General features: G+C 42.5%; 1 protein-coding gene across 2 annotated transcripts; it reads right to left on the bottom strand.

Annotated features, from left to right (window-relative positions):
- Positions 1-48: 48 nt before the first annotated feature.
- On the bottom strand, positions 49-6103 carry usf1 (upstream transcription factor 1). Of its 2 annotated transcripts, none has more exons than XM_084351825.1 (11): positions 6083-6103; positions 5399-5442; positions 5190-5239; positions 4698-4810; positions 3725-3838; positions 2559-2712; positions 2186-2273; positions 2011-2069; positions 1823-1917; positions 1488-1616; positions 49-784 (listed from the first exon to the last, which is right to left on the bottom strand). In XM_084351825.1, the coding sequence occupies exons 2-11, from the start codon at positions 5404-5406 to the stop codon at positions 695-697; spliced, it is 900 nt and encodes a 299-aa protein (XP_084207951.1). In that variant the 5' UTR covers positions 5407-5442; positions 6083-6103; the 3' UTR covers positions 49-694. The 2 variants fall into 2 exon arrangements, with proteins under 2 accessions (XP_084207951.1, XP_084207952.1); XM_084351826.1 differs by lacking the exon at positions 6083-6103 and adding an exon at positions 5831-6018.
- Between the last annotated feature and the right edge of the window lie 13721 nt (positions 6104-19824).

The raw sequence follows: 19824 nt of genomic DNA, 5'->3' as shown, positions 1-19824 counted from the left end.
TTAGATTTCTTATTACAAAGACATACAGCACATAGCCTACCTACAATGCAATGCTTACCAACTCCTGTTTATTTAGTTAGTTACATTGTTGCAATGCAATTATTGTCCCCAGTGAGGTTTCATGAAACATACAAAAACACAAAGCCAAAGAGCTCAGCTATGAACTGGATGACAAACTGTGTCAACAGGTCAAAGTTATGTGGATGAGAGATGAAAACAAGTCAAAGCATGATTACAATGTTTGTCTGAGACGTTAACATGGGAGCACTGGATACAGAGACGCAGTACAGCAGAGGTTAAGAAACGCGGACTGACATGAGTAGTTGGTCACGTTTAAGAGCTTACTGTACTGGAGGGTTAATGAACAATCATGTTTGTGGAGGAAGGCATTCATGAGGGCTCTGTCAAACTCAAGTTGTTGTGGAAATGTTCCTCTCTTTTCATCGTGTTGTTATGAATGTGATGTATTCACCAGGCCAAAGATTTCAATATCGTAAAAAAGCTTCAAATATAATAAGGAAGGGTGTCATTTAGCAGACAAGCTGGATTTGAATATTAATAACAATATTCCATTATTCCCCCATTTCATGCACACTCAACCACAAATAAAGTATCTCAAAGCATTTCAAGTACTCTTTTGGCCCATATGTGGTTGTCTTCAAAAGCCCACTGAACACCGGCGACAGGCTTCTTCTCACTGTGGATCTGTGCTGGATGATCCCACAATGCCATGCTGCCGCAGTAGGTTCCTCAGGATCTGATTCTTAGACTTCCAGTCCTCCACCTGAGCAACAACACAGACAATACAGTATTTATATAGTAAAGATGAATCTTCAGCTGACTCAGAACTTTCTCTCAGGCATGAAATGACCATGACTAACTCTTTTATTGACTAAGTCTTTATTGTTAGTGAACATTATTTGAACTTCTGCAAAAAGCCACCAGGACAACGTCAAGCTGCTGTTTTAAAATATTTTTAAAGATCAATTTAAAAATCCACAGCTGTCAGGACATCAAACCAATGATCTGTTTATCTTCACCAATCCGGACACTCAGTCTGACAATGGCAGAGCCGTCAGTGCTGAAAAAAGGTTTAAATCAACGGTTACCTTGAAATTAAAAGTTAAATGGTGCCATCTCTACGCAGTACAAAGCTGTTTCACATCTAGACTGTGGAGGTCAACAATGTAATTTTGTTCCCAAAGGCCTGAGGTCATCAATCAATTTCTCAAGTGTTCTGAGGACAAATAACTCCCACATTCACACACATTACCTTTAATTAACCCAAACATCATTTGTTCAACAGGCAGATTAGTCAAATGGTGTTTCACAATTCTGGGGAACACACTTTGTTGTTGCCATTCCTTTCTACTCGACTGACAATGATCTAAATCGTCAACAGCTCAAATTTTGTAGAGTGGCAAAAACTCATCACTGACACTTGACAGCTTTAGTGCCCAAATACTGACAAACACATGCAGACATACCTCCTGTCTAAGGAGCTGGTTGTCAATCCTGAGACGATCAAGAGTGCCAATATCTTCTGATAGCTTCAGGTTGCTCTGTCGCAGTTCCTTGATGTACTCGCAGGCTTTGGACAAGATCCCTCCTTTACTCTGAAACAAAAGGGAAGAGAACGAGAAAGTACAAATTCAGAAAATTGTAATGATTGAAACTATGTAACTACGTGAAGTTTTTTCTTTTTGTAAATGCAAACATGATATTTGTAAAGAGGATTTCTCAAAGTCACACACCTTTACTGGATTTATAATCTTTGCCACTATGAATGGCTGAGCGTGGCGTGAGTGTGACCTGAACTCACCTGTCCTGTCTTGGTGTAGTCAATGTTACAGTCTGGAATGGCCTTTGACAGCTGCACAATCCAGTTATTAATCTTGTCCCTGCGCCGGCGCTCAACTGTTGAAACCACATCTGAATATGAGACTCTGCTCTATGATTCCTACCCGCTCTGATATTTTCTTCGTTTTCTCACTGCATGTGAGCACTGACCTTCATTGTGCTGGGCTCGCCGTTTCTCGTCTCTGGAACCCCGAGGAGCATCTTGCTTTCTGGAAAACACAATTGGAAAAAAGACAGAGTTCGATCAACCTGCTGAACGTAGATTTAGCTAAAATCGATCACTTTTAACTAGCTGTGTGTAGTGCTGTACTTGTGATGTAATTACGCTATGTATGGCTGAGTGCGAGGTGCGATTGTCCTTTGATTGGAACCCGTCAAAACTTCCTGGGGTGACATCATCACATAAAGCTGCCCTGTAAAACAAAAGCTTACTGTTAGCTGCTCAGAATAAGTATAAGCACATGAAGCCTGTGAGTTATGGACAAATTAAAAAGAAACGACGGTTTGAAAATAGTTTCAAAAGTTGCACCTATTCTTTAATTAGTTTATGATTACTACAGTTATCTAGATTTTACAAAGCCAGTGTCAAAAGAAAATGGCCTTGCACTGTATTTTACCCAGCAAAAACATAACGGAATAAGCTTTAGCACATCTTTGTCATAGTTACGTGTCAGGCCTTACATTTAGGCAGTGGTTACCTGTGGGTGTGGTCTGGCCCAGCAGTGTGTCAGAGGCCTGCACTGTGGTCACCATGGTGCCAGTGGTTGCATCTGCGATGGTGGCGGGGTAGTAGGTGTACTGCGTCTCTGTGCTGGCGTCTCCCTCCAACCCCTCAGACTGGGAGAACACAGCCTGACATCAAAAAAACATCAACGCCAATATTAGCCTTGTGTTTCACTATTCAACAGGTGCAAAAGAAATGAGAGATCAAATCCACGAGCATCTTTTTGAGAAGTGTGAGAAGTTTTAAACATCTGTATGATGTTACTTTGCCCAGGCACAGAGACAGTTACCACAGGGAGGAGTCTGAACAGGAATTAAATGTGAGTTGGATGGTGGCTCCCTCTACTGGGAGCATAAATGAGCCTTGAGTGGACAAAGTACCGAAACATTCTCCTCATTGAGTATGTAGTCGTAGAGCAGGATGAAAAAAAGTTATTTTATGGGAGAGAGGATCATATTAAAGATCATAAATTTGTATGTGTGACTTTGTGCTCATACACAGATGGGGTGATGAATGGCTAAATGGCAGGGGCAGATGAAGATGCAATAACAAAATGACGTCAATATAAAAATTACACTTTAACAGAAAGGACACTTCAGGGAATGAAATTAGGTTGAGGGTGAAGTGTCTTGCTCCACCTTGATTAAGCCTTGGTCTGGATCAAAGGTGGCGATCAGTTAATCAATGACTTGTGATGCCCACTGGCCACAACTAGCATTGAATCAGGTGCTAAGTGGGTGTAACTTCACCTGTTCTACCTCATGTCACCACATCTACATTGAGAGCAAGGAAGTTATTTTCCCAGTTAGTTTTTTCCAAACAGGAGCAGACTTGTGTCTTGAGGTTTCAACAAAAGTGTTTTGAGGTTGGTGTCAAGTTGCAGAGGTTACATTTTCCCAGGCATTGTCAGCCACCAAGGAAGAAATGGTAGGAATAAGTTGTGCAAGATTTATGGCCCTGATCCTGACCGTTAACCATTAAAACATGCTCGGATCAGCTCAGATATCGATGTTTAGGACTGGCTCTACAAAACAACTCGTCTTAAAAGCTGCTTTCAAGTAACACATTACTTGAAGTGGATCAGTTTTAGTGAAGTTATTAGTTGTTTGTGCTTATATTATTGGTCAGCGTTGTTCTCACCTGTGTGACAGCCTGAGTGGTTGCAGGGAAACCAGTGACCAGGCTGACCGCTGCAGCTCCATCTGTCTGACCCTCCAACTGGCCATCTGACACCTGGATCACTCTGTAGGTCACCTGGGACACAACACATTACACCGAGTGGTCAATATTTCATCATTAACCAGGTGATAAATACACACCTGTAGAGCATACAGAGACAGACTCTAAACCTAACTTCTACTTTTAGCTCTCCATTAAGTGAAGTGGGTCATGAGTACTGAGACCAGGAGGTAATGCAAGTGGCATACTGGCACAATTGTGAAGAGATGGTAAGACACCAAAATCGGTTTGCATGCATTCAATGACAGTGATAAAACTTGCAATGTATTTATTGCACACAACTGTCAGACACAAACTCATGTCATTAGAGATGTAACGGAACATGTATTGCATGCAGTCAGACGAGGAATACATGTGACTATGGAGTCACTATCTGCTCACTAATTGACAAATCCTATTGCTGTGACGGGTGTGGGGGGGGTCCCCTCTGTCTACAGTTCTCAATCACATGACCCCCCAGGGTAAGATCCTGTGAATTCAGGAGTGGGTGTCTACAGTGACATTTAGGAAGCTACTCAGTTGGTTTCAACCCCACCAGGAGAACAAACTAAATCACACTTTATTTCTGTTAACAATCACTCATTTATATTCACTCTGGTGGTCTTTGTCCTCACTTACCTGGCATACACAATATTAATCCAAAATCTATTGTCATTTCCTTGCCTTGCCAGGGTCTGTCGGATTGCAGTCTGTGTGTAATATCTCCAAAAAAACTCACAGTTTCTGTCTGCAGACTTCCACGTGTTTGTGTGGTTAAGTGTAATATATATCACTGAACGTGTTGGCTAACAGTCTCAGACTTGTCTTGAGACTTGCAATATCACCTCACAGGTTAACTGGAATGATCAGATGTTTGAGTCAGGACTCCTCCTACCTGCCCGCCTGCTCCTTCTGTCTTGAAGAGATATTTGATGGGTTGGTCAGCATAGGTGGCAGCAGACTGAATGGTGGCGATGGCTGCCGGGTCCTCTGCCGTGGCAACAGATCCTGGTGGAGCGGAAAAAGACACATTAAATGTTAGTCACCTCAAAGACAGCTCATGGAAAGAGCAGCTTTAAACCATATTTCTAGTGCTTCAGGTGTGATCAAACAACCAGGAACTGACAAGAGTGCAAGGAAATGAACCAGAGTAAGCACATACACACAGCACTGTTTTCATGGTTACAGTGTGTGAACGTGTCACTGGATTGGTGCACTTTACAGACACAGGATGACACAGTGACACAGTGATGACAATCACGCTTTAAAACGCTAAAACAACTCACTTATATCACAACATGCTCGGGACCGATGTTTAATACTTTTAAACACCGTTAAGATGCTGGTTACATTTAAAAAGTCATAAGCTTCACTTCTTTAACGTTACCTTCCTCGTTGACGGTCACACTCCCATCTGGTTCAGGGCTTTTCTGTTGGCTGCACACACAGACACACAAAGCAGAGTCATGTTGTGGTTACAATAGCTCATGAATTAACTAAATAACATGTCATCACTGGACTGGCAGCAGGCTCTATCAACATATCTGTGTTGTTATTTACCGAGTTGACAATGGCGCATGTTACCGTCCCACTCACCTCTTCATGTCTGCCGACCGCCTTCACTCGCTCCCACAGCCACACTGTGAAACAAGTTCATAAGTTTGACAAAGAGACGGAAGAAACTTTACTCGAAACGACTGAGTATTGAACATTGATGTGAATGATCCCGTCAGTGGCCCTGAAGCAGGAGATAACCCAGTGGAGGTTTAGAGAGGGTTGGTAGCTAGCCGACAATATGCGAACGTTACCAAGCTACACAGCGGAAACTCGCGGTTTTTGCTTTCAAAATAAAAGCCTTGAATTCAAACCGACCAAACCACAAAGTGCGGTCGTTCATGTGCGCGATGAATGCAGCATTGCGGAAGCGCTTATAATTTCGCAGAATAATTCATAAACCCGCTCTGTAGTTTCACTTTTATGCTCTTTCACTCATGTAAATGTTAATACGTATGTCAATGTGCATCTTACTTTGGGGATTCGCACCGGAAATGAGATGTTTTATAGTGGCTAGCTTGATCCTTCCTTTTTCTGCTCCATTACCATCCGGCCCAGCGGTTTTTACAGATGTTTAACAAAGCACTTAGCTGTCCGCCACCTTTATGACTGCAGTGTCCGCAATAACAAACACATACAGTGTAACACTGACATGTACCGGGTCAAATGATGCACATGGTGCTGAACTGTGGTGGAAATAGTCAGTCTGAACAAAGATCTACTTACGCCGCAGTGGTCCCTCCCCCGAAATTTGTCAACAGACCAGCGTCTGAGCCGGCTACACGCATGCGCGACAGGAAATTAATCCGCACGGTCCCAGATCAGTTGATAGCTCTTGAATATATATTGTAGTTATGAAAGCACCATGAGTATCTGACCCGCGACCTGCGGTTGATACTGCCACACTGTCAGTGGAGATGGGGAAACTATAGTGTGAACTACAGGGAGTGGGTGACAGTTTATATCTGTGGGATGTAAATAAATTAATATGGGAGGATGGTTTAGACCTGCTCAATTTTAAAAGTGTCATGAGATGACTTTTGTTGTGAATTGGCGTTATACAATTAAAGATTGATTGATTGATTGATTGATTGATTGATTGATTGATAACTGCCCCTTGTGGACAGGGGAAACAGGTTTCCTTATTCAAAACCAACAAAAGAACAGTTTAGTGAAGGTAACCTGAGAGAAAGGTGACAGGCTCTGAGATGCAACAGGACAGATTAACTTTTCTTATTAACATCCTGTCATTGACAGCACTGTAAAATGGCACTATGCATACATGCTGTTCTATATTAACACCATACATTCATCAAAGAAATATGTTAGTAAATGTAATGTTACAAAGACTATATCTTCCAATAATGTAAAACACTGTCTCTGAAATGTATTGCAGGATTTACTGCGCATGTTTCACATCATATAGAAATAGAGAAAACCCAAAGACCTGAATGTTGCCAGCGTGACGCAGAAAAACTCGAGACAAGCGTCATGATAGCTGAGAGAGTTACTGTGGAGGCAGATCAGCTGGTGTATGGGGGTCTTATTGTCTCAGATAGTCTTCAGAATATTTACTACATTTACAGACAGCCTACTGTCTGTGTCAACCTCACAATACAATGAAAACCAACATATGCCGCGTTGCTTATCAGCACTTCTCTTTGGACTGACCTGCGGAAATACTTTTTCCTCCAAACTTGGACAGCTTCACTCAGTGTGATTGTGGTGTTCATGGATCTAACAGGAGGAGAGAGCAGGTGAGACTGAGGAAGAGAAAACACTGGATAGGACCTGTGGCTTGATCCCAGGACGGATAGAGAGCAGCAAATTCTTCAGGGAGAGTTGATGTTCAAAGTAACCACTGAGCTACACCAGGGCCAGAGTGTGACCAGGAAACTGAGGCTGAGGCTGCTGTAGAGACTAGTCTGTGATGATTTTTGTATTCATCCCTGCAGGACTGAAGCTGTCTGTACGCCTATCGCAGCCATCCCACCAAGCACCAGATGTCCATGGATGTTGTTTATTTGGGCTAAATCTGGCTGGCCGTTCGTGGCCTTTACTCAAATAGAAGATTGGGTTTTATTTAGTCCATCTGAATTGTCCAAATATAGCCCAAGATGGACGTCTGGTTCTGACCACATAAAGCCCTAATGTGAAAATAAGATCACTTTGCAAGTGGGGGAACTATATCTCAGTGAAAATGTGTACACTATAATCAAAGTAGTCCTTGTGAACCTAGTCCCTGCTGTTAAAAATAATACATACAAGTTTAAAATATGCAATACAAATTACTTTTGACATTACTGCTCTTCAGTTTAAAATGTATCTATAAAAATGAAGAACCACTAGATTGTCCTGCTGCTTCATGACACCCACATCCAACACACAAACACAAACACAAACACACAGGGACGTGCAAATTCCCAAAATACAGTTTTGCAGATAATAAAATAAATACTGTTTCTGGCATGACTACTCAGTTTGGGATTGCAAACCCCACTGTTGTAAAATGTTTGGGTACAAAGGTAGGGCAGGTGTGGTTATTAGCAATTATAATAACTACTAGTTATTAAAATTAATAATCAAAATTATTAATTAAATCAATAAAACAGGGCACCACCCTTGAATCATGGGCCAATAACCAGACCGGAAAACAACACTGACCACCACAACCAGTTGTTACCACAAAGCAAATGCACTTTGCGGCCTTCAAAGGTGAGTCCTTCGGAGAGACATTCGAAGGCCGCGTCAACCGTTGTTAAATGGGACAGTCTAGCCTTCGGAGCATTTCCTGGTTGCGTCACCCGATGTTCCGGCCCTTACCCTTACGTCATGATTTCTGCTGCCCAGGCCCGCGAAAGTGACGATCTACACCACTTTATGTCGCCTCTTTCTTTCTTTCTTCTTTTTCGGGCGCGCAAAGAATCTTGGGATATGGGAGGTCGCGAAGGATAGTAGCGGTGCATCCTCCAAAAAGGCTGCATTTGAAGGAGCCTTTGAATTGGGACAGCCTTCGCGCGGTGTTGTGTCGTAATTGGCCTTTGAAGGATGCAGCCCCTGAATTGAGACACAGCCACAGTCTTCTAGATGGCAGACATGGCCAGGTCATGCCATGGGCTGGTCAGTGGAGGTGACCGTGCGAGGCTTGAATAAACAATTGTGGAAGAAAACGGGCAAAGCAGACTGCTTCCTGCTGAGGGGAAAGATCCTCACTTCTGCAGGGATGAGAGAGGCTGGGTTGCGCAGCATCTTATCGGGACCCGGGACATGTTGGTAAACACGAGGTAGTCTTGGCTTGTCCAGCGAGGTAAAAGAATGTGGCCTAGGCAAAGGTAAAATCCAAACATTTGGTTGCTCCCTTTGAGTAACAGCTGGGCAGATGAAAGCTGATGCTTCCAACAACACGTTACAATGGGACTGCGGTGAAACCTGTTGTACCGTGCAGCTGTTTTTAAGGTTCACTGTGCATCAGGCTGTTGCGCTGAACTGACGATTCCTTGCACTCTCAGCTAATAGGAGAAGGGAGTTCCAAACAAAAGGGGAACCGTAGTAGCCAGGTACCACCTACTGGACACTGGGGCTTTGCACTTTCCTTTGTAACACCAGGTTCAGACAGGACGCTGAAGCGTCACGATTAGCTGTGAAGCGCCGAGGAGTGGAGCCATTTTCGTTTAGGCGCCCATGTTAACCAATTGTGTCGTTCTCTGTTCCGCTGCCAGCACACGCCGTGCAGTAATTGTTTCGGCATCTGGTTTCACAAGAATTTCCGAGCACGGCGCTTCGCAGCGCTTTGGCGTCCTGTCTGAACCTGGCAAAAGCATTTTTTAGTCCGTGGAGACCTCATTTTAGGCCTTGGTTTACCATGCAGGCCTCTCTATTGTTAGAACCATGTGGTGAGGGTCCCAAAATCCCCCCTTTGGTCAAAAGGGTGAGGTGCTGTCCACAGTCTTTGGAACAATCTAAGGACCGAACAGTCCATGTGGGTGGTAACCTGGGGTACACAGTCAATGTATCCTCTGAACAGGGAAGGTGTTCAAACAGTCCAGGTGTGTTCCTAAGAACATGGGGTAGGTTGAATAATCCAAAGGTCCTTGAGGAAAAGAAAGGGTTGTAAAAGTCCATACAGTTCAAACAGTTCATGGTCAAAGGCTTTTGTGTCTTAGCATTAGAACATCCACACTGAGGCCCGTCTGGGCAGATGATTTCTAACTACATCTAGTAACAAACATCATACAGTCATCAGCAACCATGAACCTTTGTTCATTCCTTTGCTGCTTTTAAACCACCAATAAAAAGACATCAAAATGAAATGGAAAGAACCAAAGAGAGAATTAAAGAAGGGTGGTTACAGAAAAGGTTATTAGGCTTCTCTTCATCCTCGAGAGGATGAGCTAGCCTGTGGATTGGTTGTGGACTGGTGTGCAAAAAGTACACAAGATGGTATTGTGAGGTGCACATGTGCTGCCTTTAAAGAAACAGAACAAAACAGAAGCCAAACCAACACCTAACAGACTTATAGTCTGTTTTCCTTCTACCTGCCTATGATAGATGGGTTAATTCTGAAGGTTTCAGAATTAGTAAATGTGCTGCCAAGTCAAAAGGTCAAATGTTTCTGAAGATTGCACAATAGTGGTAGTAGCAGATCTAAAGGTTGTTCCATGGGGCAAAGAAGACCAAATGCAATCCCACTGTTCAGGCTGTCAACCTAGAAGCTAGTATTCCCTAAGGGGGTCCCACAGGAGATCTCTAGCTACTTGGACTTAAGCCACATCTTCTGATGACAGGGTCTCTAAGGCACGCAGAAGGGGTCTATCATGCTAGGGAGGAGAAATGGTGTTAGTGAATGCTGGTGGGGTGAGTTGACATGCGGCTACCTCCCTGTTGTTACTGGTGGTAATGCTGGTGGTCGCTAACTCTGCTGGCTGAGTGGTTGGCATCCTTGAGAGTCCGCTGTGGCAGCTGTCTTAGCACGAGCTACGTCATTACCTTCAAGTTGTGACCAGACCGTGGCAAGGCCTGCGATCTCACTAACTTCTTAAGCTCTAACTGGTCCTTTAAATACTTACAGTATTTACATAGTACAGATGCCACAGATTTATTAACAACAACTTTATTAAGAACAACTTTATTAGAGAGCTGCCAACATCAATTAATAATATATATATATATAAAGGAACAATTTATTAGGACTATTGTTAAAATAACTGTAGAAGAGTGCTGAGGATGGGCGGCCGAGGCCGCAGACAGTAAAGGGACAATTCACACTGGACAGAGTACTCACCCCACTCCAGTGCCCTACACAGTGACAGGTTGCCATTCCGAAGGGCCGCTATTCCGAACGTTCACTTTCATTTTTCGGAATGCCGAACCCAAACCTGAAACCCTAACCCTAACCATAACCCGGTCGGAATGGCGTACCGTCGGAATGGGGGTCGCCCCCGCCCTACACATACACAGAGCAAAACCAAACTACCACCACCGTCAGGCCGGCCACGCTTGCCGCTGCCCCTACAGCACTCGTACACAGAAGGGAGAGAGAAAACACGTTACTCATTAAAAATACAACGATGCAGCTCTATTTACTTCTTGGTGGGAAAAACCAAAAGAAGTTAACTTTAAGCAAGAAAAAAACCCAAAACAAAACAATCTATATGTAACCGGATGGTTGGTTGTTTATATATTTAATTTCTCTCCTGTGTCCCTTTTTAGTCTGTGTGTTTTGCGACAGGTGTGCGGCACGCCCCTTACCGGCACCTGTAGTGTAGCCGCGTCATTGGCCGCTAATGCGGACATGTTCATATAACCCTGCTGTTGTCTAGTCTCTCTCTCTCTCTCTCCTCTGCCGAAGCGAGTGCTGGCCGGTGTGCAGCTCCGCCGAGCCGTGGTATGCGGTGTGTTCGTTCTCCAGGTTGGCGTGTTGGGCCGGGATGGTGTGTGTCCCCTTCTGGTTAGCTGCTGTGGCCGCCATAGCTGCTAGCAGTGAGAGCATTGTGAGCAGGCTACAGCTAACCACCCAGCTTGCCTGGTGTTAGGCTGTTAGGCTCATTGCCCTGCCTTGCCTCTATTCTCCCTTTCTTTCCTCTTTTTATTAGCCTTGCTCATTCAGGCCTTTAGTAATTAGCCGCTCTGCCGCTCTGCTTTCGTCATTTAGGCGCTCTCAAAGTTGTGTGTTGTAGTTCAGGTGTGGTCAGCCCCAATCAGACTCTTTGGTGGGGGGTTAGTACAGCAGTTAAAGTGGAGGACCTGCTAAACTTATGCATGTTTCTTTTGTTTTCTTTTGTTTTGATTTGAGTTTACAGTTGATTTGTATATAGATATATCGCTTGGTCTCCTTGTTTTTTCTCGTTTTGATTTGACTTTGCAGTTTTGTATATAGATATATTGCTTGGTTTCCTTTTGATTGAGTTCGTAGTTTATTTGTACATATATTGCTTGGTTTCATTTTGATTATTTGAGTTTGCAGTGACCTCTGCTACAGCTAGCTATATGCCTCTCTTCCTAACTGAACCGCTGTGGGTTTTTGTGTGGGCTGAATATAATATTCTTTGGAAATAAAAAGAACTATATAAATGTTTTAAAGAGAAACTTAATAAAGAAATTATTTAATTGTGAGTACTAAATAAAATCTGTTAAATGACTTTACATCGTGCCTGTATTCATTTGTGTATCGACCTGTGCATGGGTTGTGGTTTTGGGAAACCCTCTCTGAGAAGTTAAAGTTAAAGGAGTATACTCTTTAGGTGCAAGTCCTAAGGTGGCGTTGTTGGTGTTACATAGATTCTCTAGATCTGCCACTCGCAGTTCAACTGAAATTTTGCCACATTCACAAGAAAACTACTAAACAACCAAAATGAAACAGACAAAACAAAACCTAAGTAAAACAAAATCAAAACAAAAGCAAAACGAAAGCAAAACCTAAGCAAAACAAAACAGCAGTGGCAATCTGCAATGAAACCGAACAAACAATTTAAACTACTGTAAAAAATAAAATACACAATATAAAACAAAGTCCGCCTTTTACCTCCATACACCCGTTGCGCAGCGCCTGCAAAGTTTTGTCACAGAGACGCAGACACCAAGGGTTACACCCCGCTTTTCCGAAACCCCGCTGTTCCAAAAATAGACTTCCATTCATCCTAATGGCGTGGTTTCCCATTTCTTCTAAAGACCCCGCTATTCCGAAAAGGCTATTGTGGAACCCCTGACCCTAACCATATTGGGAAGTAATTGGAAGTTGAAAGTGGGATTCGGAACAGCGGTGTGTTGGAATGGAGGGGTTTCGCAATGGAGGTTTTTCGGAACGTCGAGCTCTTCCCGACACCAAGCTGGATCAGGACTGCAGACACACACACGGTGACAGTCGTGGAGAAACGGGGAGAAGCCGACACCAAGCTGGACCAGGACTGCAGACACACACACACGCTGACACAGTCGCGGAGGAGTGGGGAGTAACCGGCACCAAGCTGGACCAGGACTACAGACACACACACACTGACCCAGTCACACACCAAGGAGCAGAGAGAGAGAGAGAACATCAACATGCCACGGCTTATGTTTGCTGATCCAGCTGGTCAATTAAGACCCGGAAGTAAAGTACGGCTACTCATGAGGGACATTTTACCAGCCTTCCACTTTCTACCTGCTACAAAGTGTTATCTCTGCCCTCTGTGATGCTTGGATCCCTGGGATCCTGGTGCCATTTTGTGGCTCTCTGGCTGGGTAGGTACGCAGATTGTCTCGAAGCAGACAAGGGTGAGTCATCTGGGGTACCATGGTGTCTGTCTCAGGTCACTATGGTGATGAGGACTGTTGCAGTGGGGTTGAAGACTGGTGAAAAGGTTGGCATAAGCCATGTTGTGCGTACAGCTCGCCTGTGAATGGGGGTCCAAAACCACTTATGCTGTTGTGCCAGATTCAGTGGTTACCTTGCTCCCTTTGGGGTGGGGTTACGGTGTCACAGCATGCAGTGGTGCGGCTGAAACTGGACTGCGGTGCACTGCTAGGGGGTGGGACACCTTTGTCCATCATGCAGGCCATTAGGGGCTAAAAAAACATGTCTGTGATGAATTAAAAGCTGCTGGGAGACAGATGTCAGTGTCCACAGTCAAGTGTGTTTTACATCAACATGACCTGAGAGGCTGCCGTCCAAGAAAGAAGCTCTTGATCCAGACGCGGCACCTTAAAGCTCGACTGAAGTGTGCTGCTGATCATATGGATAAAGAAAAAACCTTCTGGACGAAAACTCAGTGGTCACATGAAACAAAAACTGAGTTGTTTGGCCACAATGAGCAGCAATATGTTTGGAGGAGAGAAGGTAAGGCCTTTCACCCCAAGACCAACACCATACCTACTGTCAAGCATGGTGCTGGTATCATTTGAACTCAAAACTGTCATGATATACTGTACATGTACTTTACAAGTGTACGTTAACTTTTGACCACGACTGTATAAATAAAAAAATGGCCTAAAATTTACAAAAAGTGAATGCAAAAGAAACACTCTGCCACTGATGAGCTCATAAAGCCAGCAGCCCTTAATGGTTGTTCTTAAAGGTGGTGTATCAAATGGCTTATAAATATCACGGTGCAGTGTGTGTGAGAGCAAAGGAGCCCATTGAACCAGACCCTCCTGAGGTGAAATAACAGCACATCGATGTTACAATGGATCACGACTACTGCTCAACCACTAAACCATCTGCCCTGGACATGCCCACATTGGCTGCAGAAGAGCCGTCCAAAGAAATCAAGGATGTCAGAAAGGAAATACAGGAGTTACATTTCCAGCGAGAGTTTGGATCACAGTGGTTTGGCCTCCCTGACATCTGATTCTACATCAGGCAGGCCTAAGTTGTATCTATTTCAACAAACTGTGTGACATCGACCAATGTCACCATCCGTTAAATTAAAGAGAAAGAAAGTTTATTTCCCTACTCCGTGACCACTGACTGTATGCTTCATTTAGATGCATTATTGGTTAAAAAAGCAGTGACAGACACAAAAAACAAAAATAACACACATCATGACACAACACAGCATAACACACTGGTAATCTTTTCGCCAACAGTACCTCTTTAAATTTGGCCTGCAAGTGGTCACTTTGTGTAACCAAGCTTTCAGTACAAGTGTGGTGTGTCACTTTCTGGTATGACTGGGCATTAGAGCAGGGTTTTTCCTGTGTATTAATTTAGGAGGCGGCCACAACTGCCAATTTCCAGGCTGCCACCACTTAAATGGTCAATACAATACAAACACAATATAATAATTCTACATCCTCATCACAGTTTTATTTTAAAAGGCAATGACTGCAGTTGAGGAAGAAAATAAATGTACATTTTTCCTTGAAGAAATTACCTCCAGTCTGAAGAGCATTAAGTGTCAAGTGGTTTCTTGACATTTGACTAGACGTCTTTTCTCAATGTCATTTATCGACTAATTCTGGCTGTCATTGGACGTCCAGATCATGGCTTGGCCATGTCAATAGTCAGGCCATAATCTAGACATCCACTGACATCCAGAATTAGTTGAGAATAGACATTCATACTGGCTATGATCTGGACGTCCACTGACAGCCAGAATTAGTCGATAAACAACATATAAACGTCCAGAAAATACATATAAAAAAGGCTCTGGCTCCCCAGAGAACGTCTTTTAGACGTCTTGGATGTCCTTACAGTAAATGATGTCTAAAAGATGTGATCAAGACCAATCTTTGCTCACTGGGAGGATATGTGAAAATGGCCTTTAAACTACTCAGTTCTACAAAACATCTACCTGCTCAGCCCGTGATTCTGTTCACTTGGCTAGCTGTTTCATCCGCTTCTCTGCATGTGGTATTGATATGACATAAAAAAACAGTCACTATAGCGCAGTCTGTGGCCTTCTACCCAGGCGCTGCTCCTCGCCCCAACCACACAGGAGTATTTCCAACATGTGTGAACACCTCAGATTTGGACAATCGCCTGTTGTGTGCGGCATGTGTGAGGAAGCAAATGTGGACATTATCCTGATCTGGTTTTCTGGATATCGTCAGGATTTCATGTGTGAAAGGGACTACGCAGAGACGAGACAGTATTCTGGTGTTCTCACTCGACTGCATATTTGGCGGCCAGAACATACCCTGTTACGGCCTCCATCAGCACAGATTAACCTATAGCTCGAAAACCAGGGATTTGGAGGCGCAACGTAGAATGGACACCACACAGAGGATTCAGATTTAAATTGAATGATTTTATTGTATCGATTAACATAAAAATAAAACAAAAAGGGGCTGGAGGTCCCGGCAAAAAAGAACAAAAGGATGGAGAGACGGTGGACCAGCCGCGCAGTGGGCCGTCGTTCCCCGCGTCTCCCCCTTCACCTGCCTGCGTGAAAAAAATAAACCCTAACAAAGAAAACCCGAAAACAGGACCACCGGCAACCTCCAACCCAAACCTAACAACATACGCCAACATACGCCAACATACAACACCCAAGCGTGCGTGAAGGCTTAGGAATCAACCTTTACAAACAACAGGTTCAAACAAACTCGGTGCTTTGGTTGGGTTTTAGGCAATGAAGAAAGAAGTTGGTTAAGTTTAGTAAAAAGACCAGGTAGAGGCCAGAAGCATAATGACCGTTAGCTATAGGCCACTATGTCATATTATTTACAGATCAAGTTTAGTTCTTGGAATTCTGTGCGTTAGAAAGAACAGTTCTTTTAAGTATTATTTGTTTTTATTCTGTCTGTTCAACGTCCTCCAACAAGGACGGGTGGTGGTGGGGTTCATAATGTTCACAATGATATTTTATTAGTTGTTGGTTTAACCATGGATGAGGTAATGGCTGTTATGTTATTTTCTTTTCAATGACATTCCTTGTTACATGTTCATTGCTGTATTTATGGAAAAACATCAACCAATATTGCATATCCATAATTATTATAATGGATAATTAAAGAATACTTACACTATAACGAAAATTAGAAGTGTAACTCCCCCCTCAACAAATACAAATACAAATATCGGCTGCTCTGCACACCCCTAATATATACTATAATATTATAATATATATTATAATAATTTTATAAGTAAGTAGCTTCAGCAGCAGCCTATCCAGCAGGCCTCAGCAGCAGGAGCTACCTGGCCCAGAAGCAGGTCAACCACCAGGCATTAGCAGCAGCCCATCTATCCATCCATTCATCCACCAGACTAGACCCAGGCCTCCCTCAGTGACAACATGCCACCTAAGCAGAAGCCAGAAGTGAAGTCTGAGGAGGAGTGTATTACGCTCGCACAGGTGAATGAACTAATGCAACAACAGAGAGAGATGTTTTTAGCACTCTTGCAACAACAACAAGAGAAGTTTAAAGGCTTTGTCAAAATAATCTTGGACTCAACAAACACACGACTGGATGATACTTCAAAGGAAGTTCAAGAAATTAAAGCCAGTATTCATTTTACACAGAAAGAGGTCGATGACATCAAAATGGGTAACATCAAACAGACTGATCACTGTAAAGACATGCAATCTGAAATCTTCAAGATATGTGAGAGTCTACTGGTCATTACTGACAAGATGGATTATCTAGAGGGTCAGTCCAGAAGACACAACTTGGTCATAGATGGAATCGAGGAGACACCAGGAGAAACATGGGCTGACTCGGAGGAAAAAGTCAAGAGAGTCTTCATGGAGAAACTACAACTGCAGGGGATGATCGAGGTGGAGAGGGCTCACCGTGCAGGGAAACCTCTATCAGGGAGTGACAGACCCAGGCCGATTGTAGTTAAGTTTGTTAAGTACAAGGACAGATTAATGATTCTCCAGAGGGCTAAATATCTTAAAGGCTCCAAAATTGACATAAATGAGGACTATACAGATGCCGTCCGTCAGAAAAGAAAAGACCTAATGCCTAAGTTGAAAGCTGCTCGAGACAGAGGGGACATCGCTTTTCTCCGTCACGACAAGCTGATTTTACATCCTCGCAGCAGCACCCCAAGACAGCAGGGAGATGTCTAACCCCAGCAGGTTTTTCTCATGATTGAATCCTTTTAACCAATTCACAACAAATAATTATATGGACTGTATTGATTCACATGACCCTGATGTCAATTTCTTTAGCAGATTTAATAGAGTATAATTCATGTAACCACTATAATGAAGATGAATTTCATATGTTGACTGGCAACTTAACCAGTAATTCCAATGTCTTCTCTACAATTCACTTAAATATACGCAGCCTTCCTAAGAATAATGATCAATTTATGCATTTCTTGTCAACGCTAAAACATGAATTTTCAATCATTGCCTTGACAGAAACATGGCTTTCTGATGAAAGTGTTGAGCTTTACAATATACCTCAGTACACTTTAGTATTCTCAAATAGGAAGGAAAGAGCTGGAGTTGCTGTTTTTGTTCATAACCAATATCGGATTAAAGTAAGAAAGGATTTAATCTCAAATGAAACTGAGGTTGAATCTGTCTTTTTGGAATTAATATCTTGCCCTGTTTTTGGTGGCAAAAACGTCATTATTGGTTGTATTTATCGTCCACCTCATGCAGAAATTAATTCTTTTAATGACTCACACAGTTTCACTTGATGTTATTAATAAGGAAGGTAAACTTTGTTATCTGCTTGGAGATCCTATTTTCTTCCTCTTATTGACAAGCCAACCAGAATGACCTGTAAAACATCTTATTGATAACATTATAACTAACATTTGATTATCCAGTAAACTCAAGAATATTATATTCTGATATCTGACCACTTTCCTGTATTCCATATCACTACAAGTAATAGTTTCAAAAATAAGGGCCCAAATGTCAGAACAGGTTTCCGCAAATCAAGCGCTTTAGAGAAATGCTTGGAAAAGTAAATTGGGATGATGTTTATGATCAGCAGGATGCCAACAAAGCCTATCAATCTTTTATTCATCTGTTCAAGACCGTAATTAATGAGTGCTTTCTTTGTGCATTCTCCAATCTCTGACATAGCAAATGAATTTAATAATTTCTTTATAAATGTTGGTAGCACCTTTGCCAAGAAAATCTCTCCATCTAATAACTGCCCTATAGATAATATTACTGGTGTCCTACCTGCCCTGCAAAACTTCGAACCACCCAAAGTTAATGAAGTGATCGACATCATTGTAAATCTTAATAATTCAGCAGCGGGTCACGACGAAATCAAGGCTAAGCTCCTAAAGGAAGTAGTTCCCTTCATTAGTAAACCTTTAACACATGTCTTTGCTGTGTCACTAAAGACTGGGGTAGTCCCTAGTGATCTTAAAGTGGCAAAGGTCTTACCTCTTTTTAAAGAAAGCGAACCAAGTGTTTTTAACAATTATAGACCGATTTCTATCCTACCATGCTTTTCCAAGGTCCGGGAAAGGTTAGTTTACACAAGAGTTATTTCACACCTCAATGATAATGACATATTGTACAAACACTAATATGGTTTTCGCAAAAAGCACTCAACGTATATGGCTCTTTTGCAACTTATTGATAACATTTCTACAGCTCTGGACAAAAATATGTTTGCTATTGGTATTTTTTTGGATCTCTCAAAAGCGTTTGACACAGTTGACCATGATATTCTCCTGTCAAAACTCCACCGATATGGTCTTCAAGATGTTGTGATCAAATGGTTTAGTGATTACCTTTGTAACAGAACAATATGTTTGTATTAATGGTCATGAATCTAAGAAAGCAAAACTATACTACGGTGTGCCTCAAGGGTCAATTCTTGGGCCCCTTCTGTTTCTAATTTTTATTAATGATTTCGCCGTAATGTCTGAGTCTTCTCTGCTCATTTTATTTGCGAAAGATACTAACTTTGCCATGTCTCACTCTGACTTTGGATGTCTAATCAGAAATGCCAATACCACACTGGAATACGCCTCAAGATGGTTTCAGATGAACAAGCTTTCCTTGAATGTAAAGAAATCAAATGATTTACTTTTTAGAAACAAAAATAAAACTTTTCCTAAGCAGGACTCAAAGCTGAAAATTAATAACATTGAAATCAAACAAGTCTCGTGTGCTAAATTTCTTGGTTTATTAGTTGATGAAAGATTGTCCTGGGGAAACCATATTGAGCATGTATGCAAAAAGATTATGAAGTCTTATGGCATTATCAGAAGAGTCTCTTCCTTAGTTAATCAGTCCTGTCTTTTGACATATCACAGTTTAATTTATCCATATTTGATATACTGTAACATTGTTTGGGGTGCTTCATATTCCTCGTACCTTAATCAGTTCTCAATTCAGAAAAGATTTTGAGAATGATTTCAAATTCTACTAATCAAGCGCCATCTGCACCCTTATTTAGCAAATTTAAACTTATCATTTTTTTCTATTAATATTGTGGCGTGATGTACTGGGGAGCTACGAGGTTGCGACAACGCCACCTGGGGTAATTTCAACCCCAGGAAATTCTAACACTAAATTTTAATGGAGGTTACAGGTTCGATGATACCACGGGGCAAGAGATGG

Source organism: Pagrus pagrus (genome assembly GCF_965226575.1).
Source record: "Pagrus pagrus genome assembly, chromosome: 4".
NCBI lineage: Eukaryota > Metazoa > Chordata > Actinopteri > Spariformes > Sparidae > Pagrus > Pagrus pagrus.
The sequence above is the reverse complement of the archived record's forward strand: the minus strand, read 5'-3'. Positions and strand labels throughout refer to the sequence as shown.

Bases quoted from the DNA above. Each gene is read 5' to 3' on its own strand.
- usf1 (XM_084351825.1), bottom strand. The intron at 3,839-4,697 runs GTAGGAGGAGTC...GTTGTGTCCCAG, and splicing joins CAGAAGGAGCAGGCGGGCAG to GTGACCTACAGAGTGATCCA. The intron at 1,617-1,822 runs GTGAGTTCAGGT...CTTTTGTTTCAG, and splicing joins ACTACACCAAGACAGGACAG to AGTAAAGGAGGGATCTTGTC.